Below are 17,729 nucleotides of genomic sequence, written 5' to 3'. Positions count from 1 at the left end.
AATTCTTGAATCAATAAACAGGAGGTGGAATTATTTTTGTGCATTAACAGAAAAGCAAGTGACACACTACTGGTAACTATGCCATCCACCCAGATGTCTGCAGCATCTGCACCTCAAATCACTGCTTCACTAGCTCTTTTTAAACCCACACGCTATACTATTTCCTCACTGGAACAGCAGCAAGTAGAGGTATTCCAAGAGTTTCCAATCAGTGTTGACTGCTCACAGGTCTTAAATCACAGCAAGCCTTCATAAGGAACATATTTCATTCTCCAGAAACTTAAACTAGAGCTAAGTTTTAAAAGGTCTTTCAAGCATCTTTCAAAAAATTAAAATGCCTTCTAAGACTTTGATTTTTCAGGATGATTTTTTTTGTTTGTGTGAAAGTCAAGAAAGCACACCTCCAATTTTCACTGTGAAGTCTTCTGCCACCATGCAGTTTCTCGCAGCAAGGTCTCTGTGAACAAATTTGTTGGCGTTGAGGTATGCCATCCCATCAGCAATCTCTCCTGCCATCTGAATCATCTTCTTCAGAGTTGGAGGTGCCTGGCCAGGATTATTCTGAGCAAGATTAAGAAGATAAAACAGGTAAGGGGGAAACAAAAAAGTAACTATTTCTACATCAAACTGTAACACACTTTAAAAAAAAAAATAAAAATCACTTCATCACAATTCAGCCTGACGTGATCCAGGCTAAACAGAAACTCATTATTATGTACACCATAGCATCTGCTTAGTGGGAAAACTGGCCATATCAAGCTGGGTTACAAACAGAACTCCCAAATATCTTTTATAACAGGCCATTCTATTTTAGGGAATACAAGCCAGAAAGACTTTTTGGTATAAGGATGTTATCTTACACCTATGGAGTTGAAATGTCCATTTTTGTGCCACACAAGTGCTGAGATACAAAGCAGAGGGCTTATTTTAAGAGATTTCTACTGTTTTACCATCTTCGCAAACAAACAGAAGGTATTAAATGATTTCACTTCCTGTTGCCCAGTTCTCCATAACCAGATGTCTCTGGAATTACTTCTATTTGCAAGTAGGAGAAAAGCTTATCGGACAATTTCTTCTGAAGCAAATTCACTCCTTAGCATCCATTGATACATGGTTTCTGCCACTCTCAATCTCATGGATGAAGGAGTTCAGGTATTTATACACAATCAGTTAAGTCCCACCATCCCTTACCAGTATGAATTTGCATAAAATTTACACCCCTTGGATAATCATCACTGACAGAGTAACCAAAACCACAGCCTCCTACACTGAATTCTGCTAATGACAAAAATCCTAAAGCACACAGACCAAGACACTGAACTTTATCACATCCCCATCCAGAGATTCAATGGTCCCTTACCCAACTTCCATGGAAAGTGTTCATGTCCAGTCCCATCATCACTTTCAAACTGTGCTACTTTGTGTTGAGATAATGAGTCATACCCACTGCTTCCAGGCTCCCAAGTGCTGAATGCAACATACCCTACGGGAGCCAAGATGATACAACCAAGAAAGCCCAGAAGGACCAATGAGAACTGAATCCCCAGGAACAAGAGAGAGGTATGGGAGCTGCATGGTTAAAGTACAGGTAAAGCCAGTTTATCAGGCAAACCCTCCATCCAGACCTTACTGAAGTATCCTGCCTTCCTCCTCTTACAGGTCCTCAGAAGACTTTGCTCAACTCTTTACATTGCCCATCAAGGAAGACAGGGAATTCAGGCACAGGCCTACCACAGACTGCTTTAAAGAGCACCAGCATACAAGACAGAAAAGCCATGTACAGAGCTTATCATTTTGTAAGTTCTATATGAAGTCACTGTCCCTTTTTATGAAGTTTGTTGAATTCAACCAAAACTATTTAATATAACCTGAAACATTATTAATCATAAATGCTAGTCAAGCCCTCAGTCCATAGTCGTACTGATATCTTCTGAATGTTGTATTCAGTATGATTGTTTTCTGTATCCAATCACTTAAGCATTCTCCTCATGCTACATGCGATGCCCTCCATTTATACCATATTCATTCTCCTGTACACATACTGTGCTCCTGTTCTGTTCCTTTCAGTTATTCACATCAGAATTTCTAGATGTCGTGGTTTAACCCCAGCCAGCAACTAAGCAGCACGCAGCCACTCACTCACTCCCCCCCACCCAGTGGGATGGGGGAGAAAATCGGGAAAAGAAGTAAAACTCCTGGGTTGAGATAAGAATGGTTTAATAGAACAGAAAAGAAGAAACTAATAATGATAATGATAACACTAATAAAATGACAACAGTAGTAATAAAAGGATTGGAATGTACAAATGATGCGCAGGGCAATTGCTCACCACCCACCGACAGACACCCAGCCAGTCCCCGAGGGGTGATTCCCCGCCCCCCCTTCCCAGTTCCTAAACTAGATGGGACGTCACATGGTATGGAATACACTGTTGGCCAGTTTGGGTCAGGTGCCCTGGCTGGGCATGAGAAGCTGAAAAATCCTTGACTATAGTCTAAACACTACTTAGCAACAACTGAAAACATCAGTGTTATCAACATTCTTCACATACTGAACTCAAAACATAGCACTGCACCAGCTACTAGGAAGACAGTTAACTCTATCCCAGCTGAAACCAGGACACTAGATCAAGGGCAAAAACTGCTGAGCTCATTTTCTACATAGTCTACTATGATTTCAGTGGCAAGTGACCTATGTGCCAACTTTATCCTTCGGACCCTGTATCATATGTGGCAATTTTAGCTGTTAAGACTGATGGACTACATATTAGAGTCTGCCTATTAGCTATTAGATTTGTACTTGCCAACAGAGGCAACAGGCAGGGTATACAACATGAAACAATTATGCTAACATGCATGCTTCAACTAGCCAATTTTTTTTTAACATCTTGATGAGAAATTAGATTAGACAAGAGATTTAATTCAAATCTGGAAAACAGGACTCAATAACACAAGAAGGGACCTATTCCATGCAGTACACTGGGCTATTTGCAATAGCTGCCTCATGAAAAAAGGCGTTGCAGATCACAGAGCAGCTCATGTTTTGTTCTTACAGCTTAAGGAGAAGGGCAAGAAAGGCTGATTGCCTGCTGCTTCCAACGTGACGCTGTTTCATTCAAGATGAGTCTAACTGAAGAAAGAAATAAACATCCAGCAATTCATGACTCACCTCTGTGTCTGGCCTCAATGATCTCAGGTAACTTTTGAGGTCCCCACGTGTCATCAGCTCCATGATAACCAGCGTAGGTTGGCCCTGAGAAACAACACCAAGCAGCCGAACCTGGAAGAGGCAAAACAAACATTCAATTACAAATACAGCTAACTGAACTGTAATATCATTTCTTCATGTCCTTATGTAGCCCCAAACACCCGTGAACCTGTGGGAAATGTCTGAAAGTAGATGTGGTTCCACTCTCTGACCCTTGTTGCACAATAACATTATAAAGCTGCAGAGTTGAAGCTAAAACTCCCAAGTTCCTGCTTCAGTCAGTGAAGACGTGCCCTGAACACCCTCATGCCAATAAGCACCACAGCTGTGTGAATCACAGCCTTGTTACACTTTCATGACTTACCACATGGTGACAATTGAACTCCTTCATCACTGAGGCCTCATTTAAGAACTCTATCCTCTCACGCATGCTTGCAGACTCATTGACAGTCTTTATGGCCACCCTGGTCTCCGGCTCATCCTTCACCACTCCCTTGGCTATTCCCTCATACACCATTCCAAAGGAGCCTTGCCCAAGCTCCCGACACATGGTGATCTTCTCACGGGGCACCTCCCATTCATCTGGAACATACACTAAGGAGAGAGAGAGAACAGGCTGTGATGTTCCACTTCTGCAAGTGGTGCGATCACTCACCGCTTTACAACACCAACTGCCCAAACAGTTTTACTGTAAAAAACACTATACACAATGCTGAGACCTTACATGAGGTGCGCATATAGTCCACCGTCTTTTCCATACAGAGATAGGTAGATGCTTGGCATACAAATAAATCTTAAAGAAATATGTAGATGGACCTGAAGTGGCCTCACTATGGTACTGACATAATGGGATGGAAATAAACAACCTCAAAGCACAAAACCAGAGCCGGAAGAGGCCTGAATCAATACTTTAGCTTGAAGTTTTCTTGGGATCCTTGCTTTTCTAATTCTTCCAGACAGTATCAAACATACTTGATCATCTGTATCAGCTTAGTGTCTGCTGTATTCTCTATTAATAGATTGATTTTATGACTAGAAGGAAGCAGACTCTCTGATCTAGTAGGCTCTTTGCATGAAACTATTTCGATCACTTGCACACACACTGTTGCATCAGTAAAGGCAGAGCTTGCTGCTGCAAGTCTTTGATCTGAGGCAGAAGAGAGATCTCAGAAGGTGACTGCCCGGAGGGATGACTGCCTCAGGCAAGAAGACATCTGAGTAGTCACTGATGCTGCTGCCTATCGGTCACCAAAGGAGGGGACAGTTGTGTCACATGCTCTGGATGGGTGAAATGACAGGATGCAAAAATAGAGGATCATAGCATGAACATTGACAGACCTTTAGCCCTAATGGTGCCACTAGAAAAACAACAGTAAAATAGTCCGCTGCTGCTCTGGCTAAACCCATGAGCCTCCTGGAGGCTTTTGGAAAGACTATTCCAGCAAGAAGTCTACAGCAGTAGCACCAAATTAAACCATAAATAGAAGAACTGATACCTCAAGGAAATTCATCTGACGTTCTAATTTTCTCCTGCACTTGAAGAGCTCCACATGTACATAATCTGTACAGTATGGGCACATGCTCATTACAGACAACCACACCTCAGGGCGGAGGTGGGGGGCGGTGATAAATTATCTAGCAAGTAGGGTTCCAGTAAGAACATTGTGGCCTTTTGTATTGTATTATTTTTTTAAAGCAATTCATTTAGCCAGAAAGCTGAATTTCCAGGGTTCTCTATTCCACAGCAATCGCAGCCCATAGGCTTTCTGGAGATGCAGAGCTGAGGATCCCTGGACTGCCATGCTCACTGGGCTCCTGCTGCTGTTCAGGGACAGCCAACACAAGAACTGGCAAGAAGTTCATCTACACCATTAGCAGGCACAACCTCCTGCGATAGTGAAGTACAGGAAAATCATAAAGACATACACAAAGCAAAACCAAAAAAAGCATGCTGTTCTGGAAACAGCAATTTTGTTTTAAAGAATTTTTATTTCCTGGATGGTTTTAAACACTTGAGCACTATTCATATTGTGTCTCCCACAGAAAATTGTAAGAAATTAAAGATGTCCCCCCAAAACCCCATATCTGACTTCAGAACTACAATTATTTCATTGTTAGCAGAGCACTCAACACAAATATACCAGCTGGGATCTAAACACTGCCATAGTCTAAAACCTCTAAATATTGTCATTGCCAAGTATATACATCAGTCACAAATATATTAGACCAGTTTGAAACCAGCTTTAAAAAAATGTTTTGCCAGCTAGAGAAAGATGGGCTTATCTACACTCCAGATATTAAGAAAACCAAATATGGATTACATTGAACATCCCTGCTCATTTTAACACAAAATTTCTGCATATGACTAACTGTGAAAAGTTGTTGGAGAGTTTTATTGGGATGGGAAGTAGGAGATACTGAGGAGACAGTACTGTTTTTTGTAAGTGTTAACTATTTTCCACATGAGAAGTACATAGAAACAAGCAGTGGGTTTGATCCAATAGGTCATAATAGGGCTTAAAAGGGCAAACATGAAAGACCATAAATTCATTAATTCTTCCTTCATTCCAGTGAAAACATCACTGGATGAGCAGATGATAATCTGAAAGTGCAACTAATGTCCCCAAATTTGCCTCAGCTGAATAAACTACAGGGAAAATTCTAAGAACTCCCCAGATTCAAGAGACAGATGACATTTACTTATTATCAATGATAGATTCCATGGCTGTCCTAATAAAAAAAAGAGGGAAAGTGGTTTTACAACACCCCTTTTAGAGTTTCACAGCTTTCAAAGTCAGACACAAATAGAATATATGAAAGTAAAAGCATCAGAAGTGTAAGGCCACACTTACCATCTGAAGCACTGAAGTACTCGGGGTTCACAGATGCATAAAGTACTCCATTGCCCAGTCTGTCACTGTTCCTGTTGAAATATTTTTTTCTTTTTTTTAATCTTTAAACTTAAGTAAATTTCAGACCACTACTTCTACAGCTTTTCCACCATTTGCTCAAACACAGAATATTATTTACTGTATGTGGAAAGCTTTTCAAAGGGCACATACCAAGTTCTCATTCTACCTCACATAATCAATGGGAAAACAGCCCAGAATACTTTCCCAGGAAACCTGCAGTCTTCTCTATACCAAATCAGCACCAGAAAAGTGTAAACACAAGGTACTTTTAGCTGCTGGGTAAACTTCCTTTAAGAAAGGCAGCTGTATGGTGGTACACCCAGGAGACATGTGGCTGAGAACATACTTTATAACATCATCTGCTCTACTGTGGGAGAGAAGTGATCTAGCAAAGGGCAAGATTGTTTTTAATGGGGAATTCCATTCAACTATTTTATAAGTGCTTCTATTATTTTATTTTAAAAACACACACATATCCCACCCCCCTCAATTTTACTGGGGTGATTTTCAGAATTAGACATATTTATTTGGCACTGTGAGAGCTCTTGCAGGAGGCAGGCTGTGAAAATAAAATTATCCACCAGACCTCAGAAAAATCAAAGACAAAACATTCTTGTGGGCTAGAACAACAGTTTAAAGAAGGATGAGTTGTCAGGCATTTCACCTACAAAAGCCCAAGGGAAGGCCAAGCAGGTATGGTGCTTCGCTAGATACAAAGCCCTTTCTGGAGTGCCTGAGAAGAATTGGTACTACTGTAAGTGTAATAAAAAACCTCCATACCTAGAAAGTTGCAAGGCTGAACATTTGCACTGACTTCTATTAAGTTCTCATTATGTATTTCAATTATATAAAAAAAATAAATTACTAGTTACAAAAAAAACCAAAACTGAGGAAAACAAATCAATAGAACAGTCCCCTAGACTGTTGTGTTCAGGACGTAATTTTTTAAGTGGAAGACTTAAAAAAAACTCTAGAATTTGCAAGAAATCAAATTAATCTAAATAGAACTAAGTTTTCATGATTTATGTTGACCCATATTTCAGTCAAATCTTCTGATTATATAGGTCCAGTGTCTGCCATGGTTGTCCCAGTGGATATGTTCCTGACAAGCCTTCCTCTTCCCTCTCAAACATGATACTGTAATAAAAAGCCTCTTCATATCTCAAGCAGCAGCCAGATGCTTGCTGGTAACTCTAAACCACCTCCTTTTACACACCAACAAGACAGAATCTACTTTAGCTTCTCAAGTCTTCTGAATGCCATTTCCCTTTTTAATTTCTAACTTGCTCCATGGGCACAGATTTGAAAATAAACATTCCTCTTCTGCAGTTTTAAGCACAAGCATATACAACTCACCTTTTTTTGTTAAAGACATACAGCATTATTAGTAATCCCCCAATGATGAGCAGGAAAGCAATAGGGAGCACAATTATCAAGTGCAGGAAGTTTCCATAGTTTGCTGCTGCAACCAACAAGAAAACAATTGTATCAGGGTTTCTATAAAATCTCCATTAACAAAGAAACATTCAAAACCCACTCGGTATATTTCCATACAGGGAAGAAATCAAAGTACTCATTTTCATGTCTGATGTGGAAAAATGTACTCAGAAACACTCCCTGACTGCAGATGAGTGGAACAAGAAAACAGACAGTGAAAAGCATTAATTTTGTACAGAACAGTGTCTGTCTGGAGTTTGTTTCCACAAGTTATGCTTAAGGACTTGCACTCTTCAGTGAACAATATGTAATTGTTCACTGGTATATTCACCTTTTTTCTACCTTTTGTTCACCTTGCAATTGCTTATACTTATATTCAGAATATACACACACTGCTCTTTACTTTAAGTTCTTCAAAGTCCAGCAATTAGAAAACCAAAAAGGAATAACAGATGGAGTTCCAGTCTTCTGTGTATACATCTGCTCTACAACTAAATGCAGAAGTTCTTGGAAGGGTCTCTGTGGACACTATGGTGGTGTTCTTCCAAATATATAAATTACTCCCATTGTCAGGACCAGCATCACCCTTTTGTCAGGATGTTATCTTTATCAAATATCACTCAGAACAGGTCATATGAAAAAGCACCTTGGTATTTAAAAAAACCTGCCAGCCAAAAACCTAAACAAATTATTTGTTTCTTGTATTATTTTGCAATTTAAAGCAGGTTTGCCTTATTACCACAGATTCTGTACAATCCAACTCCATGTTGTTATGGCTAACATTACATCCCCTACATAGCTGTACATCACAGGAAGCCACAGTAGTGCGTTCTACACACCCACCACCTGGTTGTACCTCTCTTATCTATATACAATGCATGCAAGAAAAGGACCACACCTCAGATACACCTCCTGGTTGTCAACACTTGCCAAGAAAATGGAAGAGAGAAGAGTTCCCAAAGAAGCATCAGCAAGTAAGAAAAGTATTCAGAGAATAGGCAAGAGGCTCATACGCTCAGTTACATATGTAAACATCAAGAATTATTAAAAAGGCAATAGTCCCCCAGTTTGACACAGCCAACAAACATTCATCTTACATTTGGGTTGCACATAGAAAGAGACTGGCTCAGTCCATGACCCGTTCCCAGCTAACGAAGTGGCCTGAACTCTAGCAGAATAGTTTCCAGGGTTCAGATGAGTTAGTTTAGCTCCTCCAAGCTTCTTGTATTCCTGTCTGGAAACACATTCACGCTTCTCCTAAAAGAAAAAAAGCAATTCACTGTTCATGTTAATATCTTCACATACCTTCATTCTTGAGAAAACAATATAGTTGCAGGATAAGCTAATTTTTATAACCAAAAGCCACATCTGATCAGTTTTTCTTCAAACACCTTAAGGAGGTATGTGGAATTCAAAAACTGTCAAAATAAACAAAACAAAGGAATGGCATGCTGGTTGGTGCTGGGTGTTTGAAATCACAATTTCTATCTTGGGTCTGCAGCACTGCACAGAAGCATGTTAAGAAAGATCCCATTTTGTGTATAAATTAGTTACAAGCAGTAACGCTTAACAGAGAAATGTCAAATCCTCACCTCTCCATGCTGCCCGTATTTGATTTCATACATTAGTATCAGCCCATTTGGATTTGCAGGCTCTAACCACTTCAGGTAGACAGTATTTTCTTCTTTTGCTTCCCATGCTACTGTTCCTGGAATGTTATCTGCTCCCTCTGTAAAATATTTACAAGTGATGTGAGAACACCACTTAATACTGAAACAGGAACTTATGCAACAATTGAGGAAAATAAATGGTTCATGCTATTCTTTAGGTATCAAAGCATTGCAGTAAGTGCTATTCAAAGATCCAGAGAACAAAATGCATTGGTCAGAGGCTTGTTGGAGAGACTAGCGGAGTCTGAACTGCTGGTTGCCTGAACAACAGTGCAGTGTATACAGCTTCACCGGGTACGGGCTCTGTGTTAGTCACTGTGCTCTGTGTGCCAAAAACCCTGTTTATCAGCATCTGGTTCTTCCTTCCGAACTTTCCACTACACCAAAACAGTGCAGACAGCTATTCCCACCAAACGACTGTGAACAGCAACCTGTCTGCAAATAGCTGTAAACACATAAAATCTGCCCCAGTGACATCCCTTTCCTAAAACAGCCAGTCTTAGGAAATCTGTCACAGTTTAAAACCAAGTCTCATCAGCAATTCAGGAACTGCTTTATCCCTATTTCATTCCTGATAATTTTATGACTTATTCAAAACTTAACAGGAATATGAAGACTGTTTTAGTCAAAGAAAAAAAGACCACTTTCTCGAAAATACAGTTGTTAGGTTTAGAAGAAAACAGAATTCTTTAGCCTGTAATTTTCAAAGCCATGTGCTAAAAATCTGGGAACACTTATATCCTTTTCCCTGATCTCACAGATTTCCTTATTTCCTTGAAATAAGCAATACTTTTTGCTTTTTTACTGACACAGCTGGATCTGGATTATGATAGTCTCTCCTTCCAGAAACAAAACAAAATTGCTACCATTCTGCATCAAATATTCCCACACATCTGCTGGAGTCAGAAGCTCTTTGCTGGATGCATATGAGCTTGCACTAAAATCATCTCTATTCTTCTCAGAAAAAGTACAATCTGTAAAAGTCCCAAACATGAGTACAGTATTCAATGCTTCCTATTTGAAGTACTCTAGATGCTGGCGATTGGGCACAAAGCAACACAGTACTCCTCCTGTTTCCAGGCTGGACAAATGCATGGTCATTCTGTGACAGAAGAAACATTTGGCAAACATTCCCACCAGCAAAACTAACATCTGCAAACAGTTCAGAGTGAACACAGCAAAACTAAACATTAGCAGAGAAATGTTCCCCCCTCTCCATTCAGCATACAGGGAACTGAAGAATAAAACCTTTCAACCCACCATGTCTGTGGGTCTCACCTATATCACTGGGAAATGGATTCTCTCATAATTATCTTGGTAGTCAATGCACACACCTCTATCTTTCTCCAGGTCACAGGACAGACACAATACGTATCACGCAGTACACACAAGAGACCAAGCAAGGACATTCAACTACTGTAACAGATCTTTATACACTTCCAATTTGTTTTCTTGCATATAATTTATTATATCCCAATGTTTTTCTAACTGTTTTTGGAGAGTTTGTCCTCCCTGAGACTGATCTCTCCCCATAAAACAAAACAAAGCTTTATACTTGTGAGGGCATACCTGAAGGCATGGTTCTTGCAAAGACAAAGTTGGAAGCGCTGCAACCAAGTGTGTCAGCTTCATGGTTGCAGCTGTGAATATCAATGCGGTAAAGAGTAAAAGGCTGGAGATGGGAGATCACAGTTCTCTCCTTGCCATCCACTTTGGTCTCAAAGAACGGGTATTCCACCTCACTCTCCTCTGCATCAGAAACATTGGTGAAGTGATCTGTCCCAGTCGCATTCCTGTTTCGAGTAGCCAAAGTGGCATTCGCGATTCGGAACACATCCCTCCGCTTCCGATCGGGTCTGTGGGGCAAACAGAGAGGTATAGAAAAGGTCTCTTTCGAGAAAATCCACATCTCTCCAGCTCCAGGAAAACTGTGAAAAAAACCCCAGTAAAATAGGTAACTCTGCTATTAAAAAAGCTGAATAAAGGAAACTGCAAAACAAGATGAAAGCTTTCTCTTAATCTGAACCTGCAGCATGTCAGCACAACCTATTAATCTCTCTTGTGGTCAGAAACCAATCGAAACTCTGAAGCTCACACTGCGCCCCAAGATAAATGTGCAAACTTCTGACCTCACACAATAAACCAAATAACAAAAAATGGCTTCATTGTTATTCAATAAGCATCCTAGATTTGTATTTAATGACAGTAATGTTGATGCTTAAAATAAAAATCAGATGTTAAAGGTTGAAAAGGTTAGGGGAAAAAAATGTTTTGAAGTTTGCTGGATTAGCAAAGCTAACTCTCAGTAGGCTTAACTTTCTTTTCAATTGCAATGAAATTACAGAACTTTGAATGTGTTGCACTGAGAAAAGAAACCTTGGAAGGCAGCTGAAGACCATGAATGTTAACCAACACTAATGTGTGGTAATATCTCCAGTTCTCTCACCCAAACAAAAGCTCTGCAAAGAAACAATCTTCCTACATCAGAAAACGCAGTACTAATACTGTGTATAGCAAAGAGTTCATCAAGCAACAAGATGCCTTACAGGCATCTATATGAAATTTAAGCAGAGTTAAAAAACTGAGGGTTTACAGCAACCCTACTGCTTTCTCAAGTCTAAGAAACTGTTGTAGTGGCCAGGCCTGAATATCAGTACAAGCATCAATATGAAAAAACTCTTATAAACATTTGGATGGTATTAGCTAACCAACACGATTGCTGCATGTTAGACTTGTCACTTGGTCTTGTGTCAGATCCAAGGCTGTTTTGCAGAGGACCACTAACTACACAGGGCAAGCTGGCTTTTCCAGCTCCTGCTCTCCTAGTCTCCAAAATTTGCAGGACCGCTCACACCTGGAAAGCAATGCACCAGTAGAGTTAAAGAAGAATGTAAGAAGAGTCACACTACACAGTTTTGGCTTGAAACCTACCCCACCTGAAATCACTTAGCCAGGGCCCATTTAGCACCTGGTCAGTGCAACAGTTATCAAGGGCAAAGATGAAGTCTAACACATTTCAATCAGACAGTCTAACACATTTTGATCAGACAGAGAGTTACAAACCAGGCAAATAAGGCCTCCCACAAACACACAACAGGAAGAAAGATGACTCAACAGGAGAAGTTAATTCACTGTCAAATACACCATCTTAGTACATTCAGCCACAAAACAGCATGCTGCAGAGAGCGCCAAAACCAGACTGACTCGGTTTTGAAATCTTCTGGCAGAGATTGGATGACTTTTTTTTTTTTTAAGGAGTTCACTACAAAATTTTCCAAAATCCTTTTACTATGTCTTGAGTAGTCATTTTGACACTTTCAGATGTCATGTAAACCACAGCACAGAAATATACAAAGACAAGGAAAAAAACTTCTTAAGTTACCAAGAAATTGTTTTAAGCAACATACAAGTGAATATCTTAACTTGTCAGTGGAGCACAGGGGAATTTCATAGATGTAAGCACTTGTGCCTCCTCTACACCGGTATTTATGGAAGTTACAAAAGCTATTCACCTTGCTTAGGATGAGTATTCACATGCTGCTTTAACTCAGTGGAAGGAAGAAACTTCCGAATCAGTAAAAGCACGCAGGATGCCTAGCACTGAACTGGTGAACATTTGCACAGATTTTTGATAAAAGCAGTGAAAACAAAAAGTTCATTTTCAATCAACCACAAAAGCATGTGCCAATGCAAGAACCCAAAAGGCATGACTTTATCACTACTTTTATGGGATGCATGAAGTTTCAACTCTTGGGGGGGGGGGGGGGGGGGGCGCGCAGCAGTGTAGGAAGTACAGTCCTACCTTGCCTTTGGGGAAAAACATAAAGAGAAAGCAACACAAAACTTGTTGGTGAAAACTACAGTTATATCAGGAAGAGAAAAAGACCTGCAGAATAACCACAAGGCAAACATGATTAAAACAGAGAAAAAGACCTGCAGGATAACCACAAGGCAAACATGATTAAAACATCAAAAGATTTGACACCATCACATTTTGGTCAAGCAGCTTCCTGCTTTCATGAAAGGCATAAAGACAAAAAACAATCATCCAAGGAAATAAGGGAAAGTCTAGACATAAAACATGAAAATTCACCTATTCTGTTAAAGGAGAGGAAGGAAGAGAAATGCAAGAGAAAAATTAAAAATAACACTATAAAAAATTAAATCAATTTGAAATTAAAAAGAAGAAAAAAAGTGGGTCATTTAACATAAAAGCTAACTGTTTTCACACTTTATGGAACTTTTAATGTTACTTCTCAGATACCTTCTACTACACACAGAGCCCATCTCATCCTGCTCATTAGAGAACCAAAAACCTTGAAGAATAACTCATCCTCCTGTGGTTTTGAGTGTCTCTTCAAGACTAGCCAGAGTCCTAATGTCTGAAATCTACCTCACCACTGCATTAATACACATGGGGTCAGCCAGAAGTTGCACACAAGATTAGATCAACAGGCTTTTTAAACTGCCTTAAAACCACTCAGTCAAATATTTTCATGCTGTATTACATGCTGCATCTCTTTCATAATATCCTGGAGATAGGTAGAACACTGGAAACAAATACTACTCTTGAGGCTTGCATTAACACATTAATTAACTTCTCCCTTGGGAAAGAGGAAAAAAAAAATACACATCAGCAAGTAACAAGCTGCTTGGATTTGTCCCACGGAGACATCTCACTAGCTCATAATCTTTAATTTCCCTGACATACAGTCTCTTTAAAGTTGCTTAGCTATGCAGCTATTTCTGAGCATTGTACCTTATCTGCCCTTGCTGTTACAAAACACACCCTTATGTCAGTAAGTTAAGAAAAAAGGGAAATGCACAAGCTTTCAGGAAATTCTTTGTGAACTGGTCAGTTTATTTGTTACTGTTTGAGTTCAAGGTTCTGTGAGTTTCCTTTGAGAAGGGGGAATGCAAGAAAATTTGGGAGAAGGTAACACATTTTAAATGACAAAGCTTTGGTGAAATAGAAAAATCCCTTTGCAATAGACTTTCAAGTAATTTAGACCTGACACATGCCTTTCACAACTCCTTGCTGTGCTACTTCATAAAGTCCAAAATCAGATCACATTTATGAGACTGCACATTGCTCAAGAATTACATCCTGGCCACTCATGGTGGCTGTTACTTTTCTACCTCATCTTTGCTGATGGTTCTCATCATCAGTAGGGAAACACTGCATAAGTTCAATCACAAATGCTAAATGTGACTCAAACACAGCTCAGACACAATACTTAGCATTTCCAAAGAAAGGCGGTATTTAGTTCCCTCATTTTCTGGATAAAGCTAAGAAGCTCTGCACATATCACAGTCCCAAACCCAAACAAGTCAATCCAACACATCCTTGAATAAAGGTCCAAAAAAAATCACAGTGAAGAGTGATATGAACCAGTTTTAATGAGAAGCAATACCACACTTCAGAGCTCTCAAACACAGGACTTCACCATAAACTTCACCTGCCCAGAAAGACAATGAGATAACATGCATGATTGAAATCTGATTGCTTATAGACTGTAACATAACAGCAACACTGTGTGCTAGGCCCAGGATCCAATTATCTAAAATAAGAACAGCTTACATGAAGGATAAATTGGAAACTCAAGGATCAAAATCACCAATTAATTTAGTAGTATCTACTCTATGTTGCAGCACAAAATCATTACTATTCCACTTAATGTGTAAGCAGTAGTGTTTATAATGGAAGAATGGGCATATTTAATACTTCTATGCAGCACAGACCAATATGCCTTTGCAATTAGTGCAATGAGAAAGGAAGACCAGTTTCAATTCTGTGAGGTGACTATGCCCTCAATTTCAAAGGCAAATAAATCTTCAGATTAGGAACACAAGCACTTAAATGGCTATTTAGAGAAAGATCACATCTGAAACCCTATGTTTGCCACATGTTGCTCATCTCTGAAACCCTTACAGACAATGAGCTCCTCAAGTGACTCTTGACTCTGAAAAGAAACCATCACTAAAGTCCTTGAACAATGTAGGTAAGAACCCTTGCTACTAGCTAAAATTAAGAGAAAGAGATGAAAATTAGTGAATAAGAGAAACTGCAAAGGCTGTGGACTGTCTCACATAAAAGGAAAGGCAGTGTTTATGTGTTTCAGATGTTATCTACATATGCTTTCACATCCGGGAAGATTCAGCTCTACGAAATGGTAAAAAATAAAATTATTAGCCCCACTTGCAAAGAGAAAGTGTCCAAAATCCATCACCTGGGGACAAAGATGGAATTGTGAAGGAAGTTCTCAAAGACTTTCCGGTACTCTGCCTCCTCCTTCTCAGCTTGCTTTTCTGCCTCTGTCTTGGGACAAGCACAACAAGGTCCTTTTTCTCCCCCACAGCCCTCTGGCTTGGTGGGTTCAGTAGCTTCTTCTGTATCAATGGTCCCATCAGCATATCTTCGAATTGGGACTTTATCTTAAAAGAAAAGAATAGAGGCAGCTTGTTTCTTTTCTCTCCATATTATGAATACAGCAACAATCCATGTTTACCTACTCCCTTCTACTTGCTGTTATTCACAAAAGAGTTGTGAAGCAGGGCACAGGCTTTAGCTCTTGTCAATAAGGTGCACTGGCAGGGAAGAGTCACAGGCATTTCAACACAACCGCATTTCATTTTCCTACCTTTGGAACAGTAATTGTGTCTGTAAAGGTAACTGTCCTGAGGTTGCTGCTGCCATCGTACAATGTAGTATGAGAGGTTGCCATTGGGAAGAGAGGGAGGATTCCATTTCACAATCAGTTGGGATGAGGAGTTGGATGCTGAAATAACATCCAAGGGAATGGATGGCACTGGAAAGGAAAGAAGAAAAAAAGAAAAAGAAGTTATTTAAGTCTAGAGCATTCTACAATGTATTTCAATACAGGCTTTCAAAATGAATCCCAATCCATTTCTACGCTGCAAGAAAAAACACCATCCTATAAAAGATTTCCTACTTATGCCACACCAACAACCGTTATTAAGGATTCAACTGCAACCACGTACAGTCCCAATCCAAAGCTGTACTTAAATTCACCTTCACCAATGGAACAAAGTCCAAAATCCTAACTCCAAAAAACTCCCATAGTTCCCAACGAAAATAATGTCTGAGCAACTACGGAGTTTTAATTCGAATCTTAATGTTGCTTTCATAATTACTGAAACTTTCTAGCATTATGCATGTCATCTGCACTTAAATTCAATTTCTGTATTAACAACAGAAATCACATAATAATACAGTAGCATACCTGCAGTGTTACCAACTTCTTACCCAAGAGCCTAGGATCTCACCTGCAGCATTGGTTCGTATATATACAATTTCACTTTTTGCTCCATGTATATGATGGTTTTCCATCATTGTGAGGGTAACAGCCTTCACATAAATGGCATATTGAGTCCAAGGTTTCAATCCCTGCAGTAGAATTCCAGGATTGTTCTCTTTGTTTGGTGGCAGGTCAACATCGACCATGTTCCAGCTATTGGAGCCACATGCATCTTGTCCATCATACTCTGTCACATTTTTGAATGGTCTGAAATATTAAAAGAAAAAAATAGTACAAAATATTTTCTCCTAAAAATTATCATGTATTTATGAGAGTGCCTCAATTCAATGTTGCTCAATGAAACAAATAAAGCTTACTTGTTTTCCATAGCAGAATAAAACAGAATAAAATTCTTATTTATTTCTAAGCACTACAAACCTCAGAGTTCAGCTTTAGCTGCAGGTCTTCCCTTCAGTCACTAGTAATACGGTAAATTTCTCCAAGAAAACACTATGTTTATCTTTTTTTATCCAAAACAGACACTGAAATGCTTCAGACATATTTAGACTTTAGCTAAGCATAAATGAAACAGAAGCAACTCAAAACAGTTATTGACAGTGGCTGAGTTTTTTACCATAAAGAACCCAAGCTTCCATGACTGGCCTTGACCAATCCAACAGGCTTTTTTTCCCATTTTATTTCCACACAATACAAACACACTTATATAGTCACATAGTTCTACTTTTTGTAAGTTACAACACTGGCACAAGAGCATATCAAGTACTGTTCTTGTTTTTAATTACTATAGACTTATCAGCGCTAAGTTTATTGCATGACAGTACACCGTCACAATGATATTCTCTTTCAAGCCATGCTGGACATTAACAATTTGTGCTTCTGTGTCTCGCAGAATGTCATTATCAACATTTTGAACCTCCCTTTCACACCTCCAAACTGCCTGGAGAGTTATTAGTGTGCCTATTCGTATTTTTTACTATTTTAAATCTGAGACACTAGAAGGATGTGCAAAGGCAGAGACACCTCCCAAGAAATTAGGGTGTCTCCAGTAACTGCACCACTCCTTCATTATCAAGAGACGCTAATACAGAAAACTACCAATGCTAGTTAATCTAAATAACCCAAACCCTGAGCAGACAAGTCATCAAGGCAATAGGGCAAACTCGTGAGCTGTGATGCTCTCTAGTCAATACCATGACTAGAAAAGGAAAAGATCTTGGTAAACA

General features: G+C 39.5%; 1 protein-coding gene across 3 annotated transcripts in view; it reads right to left on the bottom strand.

Moving 5' to 3' along the window:
- Positions 1–17,729, bottom strand: part of IGF1R (insulin like growth factor 1 receptor) — a 189,438-nt gene that overhangs the window by 13,570 nt on the left and 158,139 nt on the right. For 2 of the 3 annotated variants that reach the window (XM_075045020.1, XM_075045021.1), the window contains exons 8-18: positions 16,514–16,752; positions 15,868–16,035; positions 15,457–15,661; positions 10,796–11,082; positions 9,149–9,285; positions 8,654–8,813; positions 7,476–7,581; positions 6,060–6,130; positions 3,572–3,801; positions 3,169–3,279; positions 402–561 (exon numbers count right to left, since the gene is read on the bottom strand). In XM_075045020.1, coding sequence (XP_074901121.1) covers positions 402–561; positions 3,169–3,279; positions 3,572–3,801; positions 6,060–6,130; positions 7,476–7,581; positions 8,654–8,813; positions 9,149–9,285; positions 10,796–11,082; positions 15,457–15,661; positions 15,868–16,035; positions 16,514–16,752 — 1,874 coding nt within the window. The remainder of the gene's footprint in view (positions 1–401; positions 562–3,168; positions 3,280–3,571; positions 3,802–6,059; positions 6,131–7,475; positions 7,582–8,653; positions 8,814–9,148; positions 9,286–10,795; positions 11,083–15,456; positions 15,662–15,867; positions 16,036–16,513; positions 16,753–17,729) is intronic. The other variant, XM_075045022.1, reaches the window with a different exon arrangement.

This window comes from Buteo buteo, chromosome 13, assembly GCF_964188355.1.
Source record: "Buteo buteo chromosome 13, bButBut1.hap1.1, whole genome shotgun sequence".
Classification (NCBI taxonomy): Eukaryota; Metazoa; Chordata; class Aves; order Accipitriformes; family Accipitridae; genus Buteo; species Buteo buteo.
Note: the sequence above shows the minus strand (reverse complement) of the source record. Positions and strands in the feature narration are given on the sequence as shown.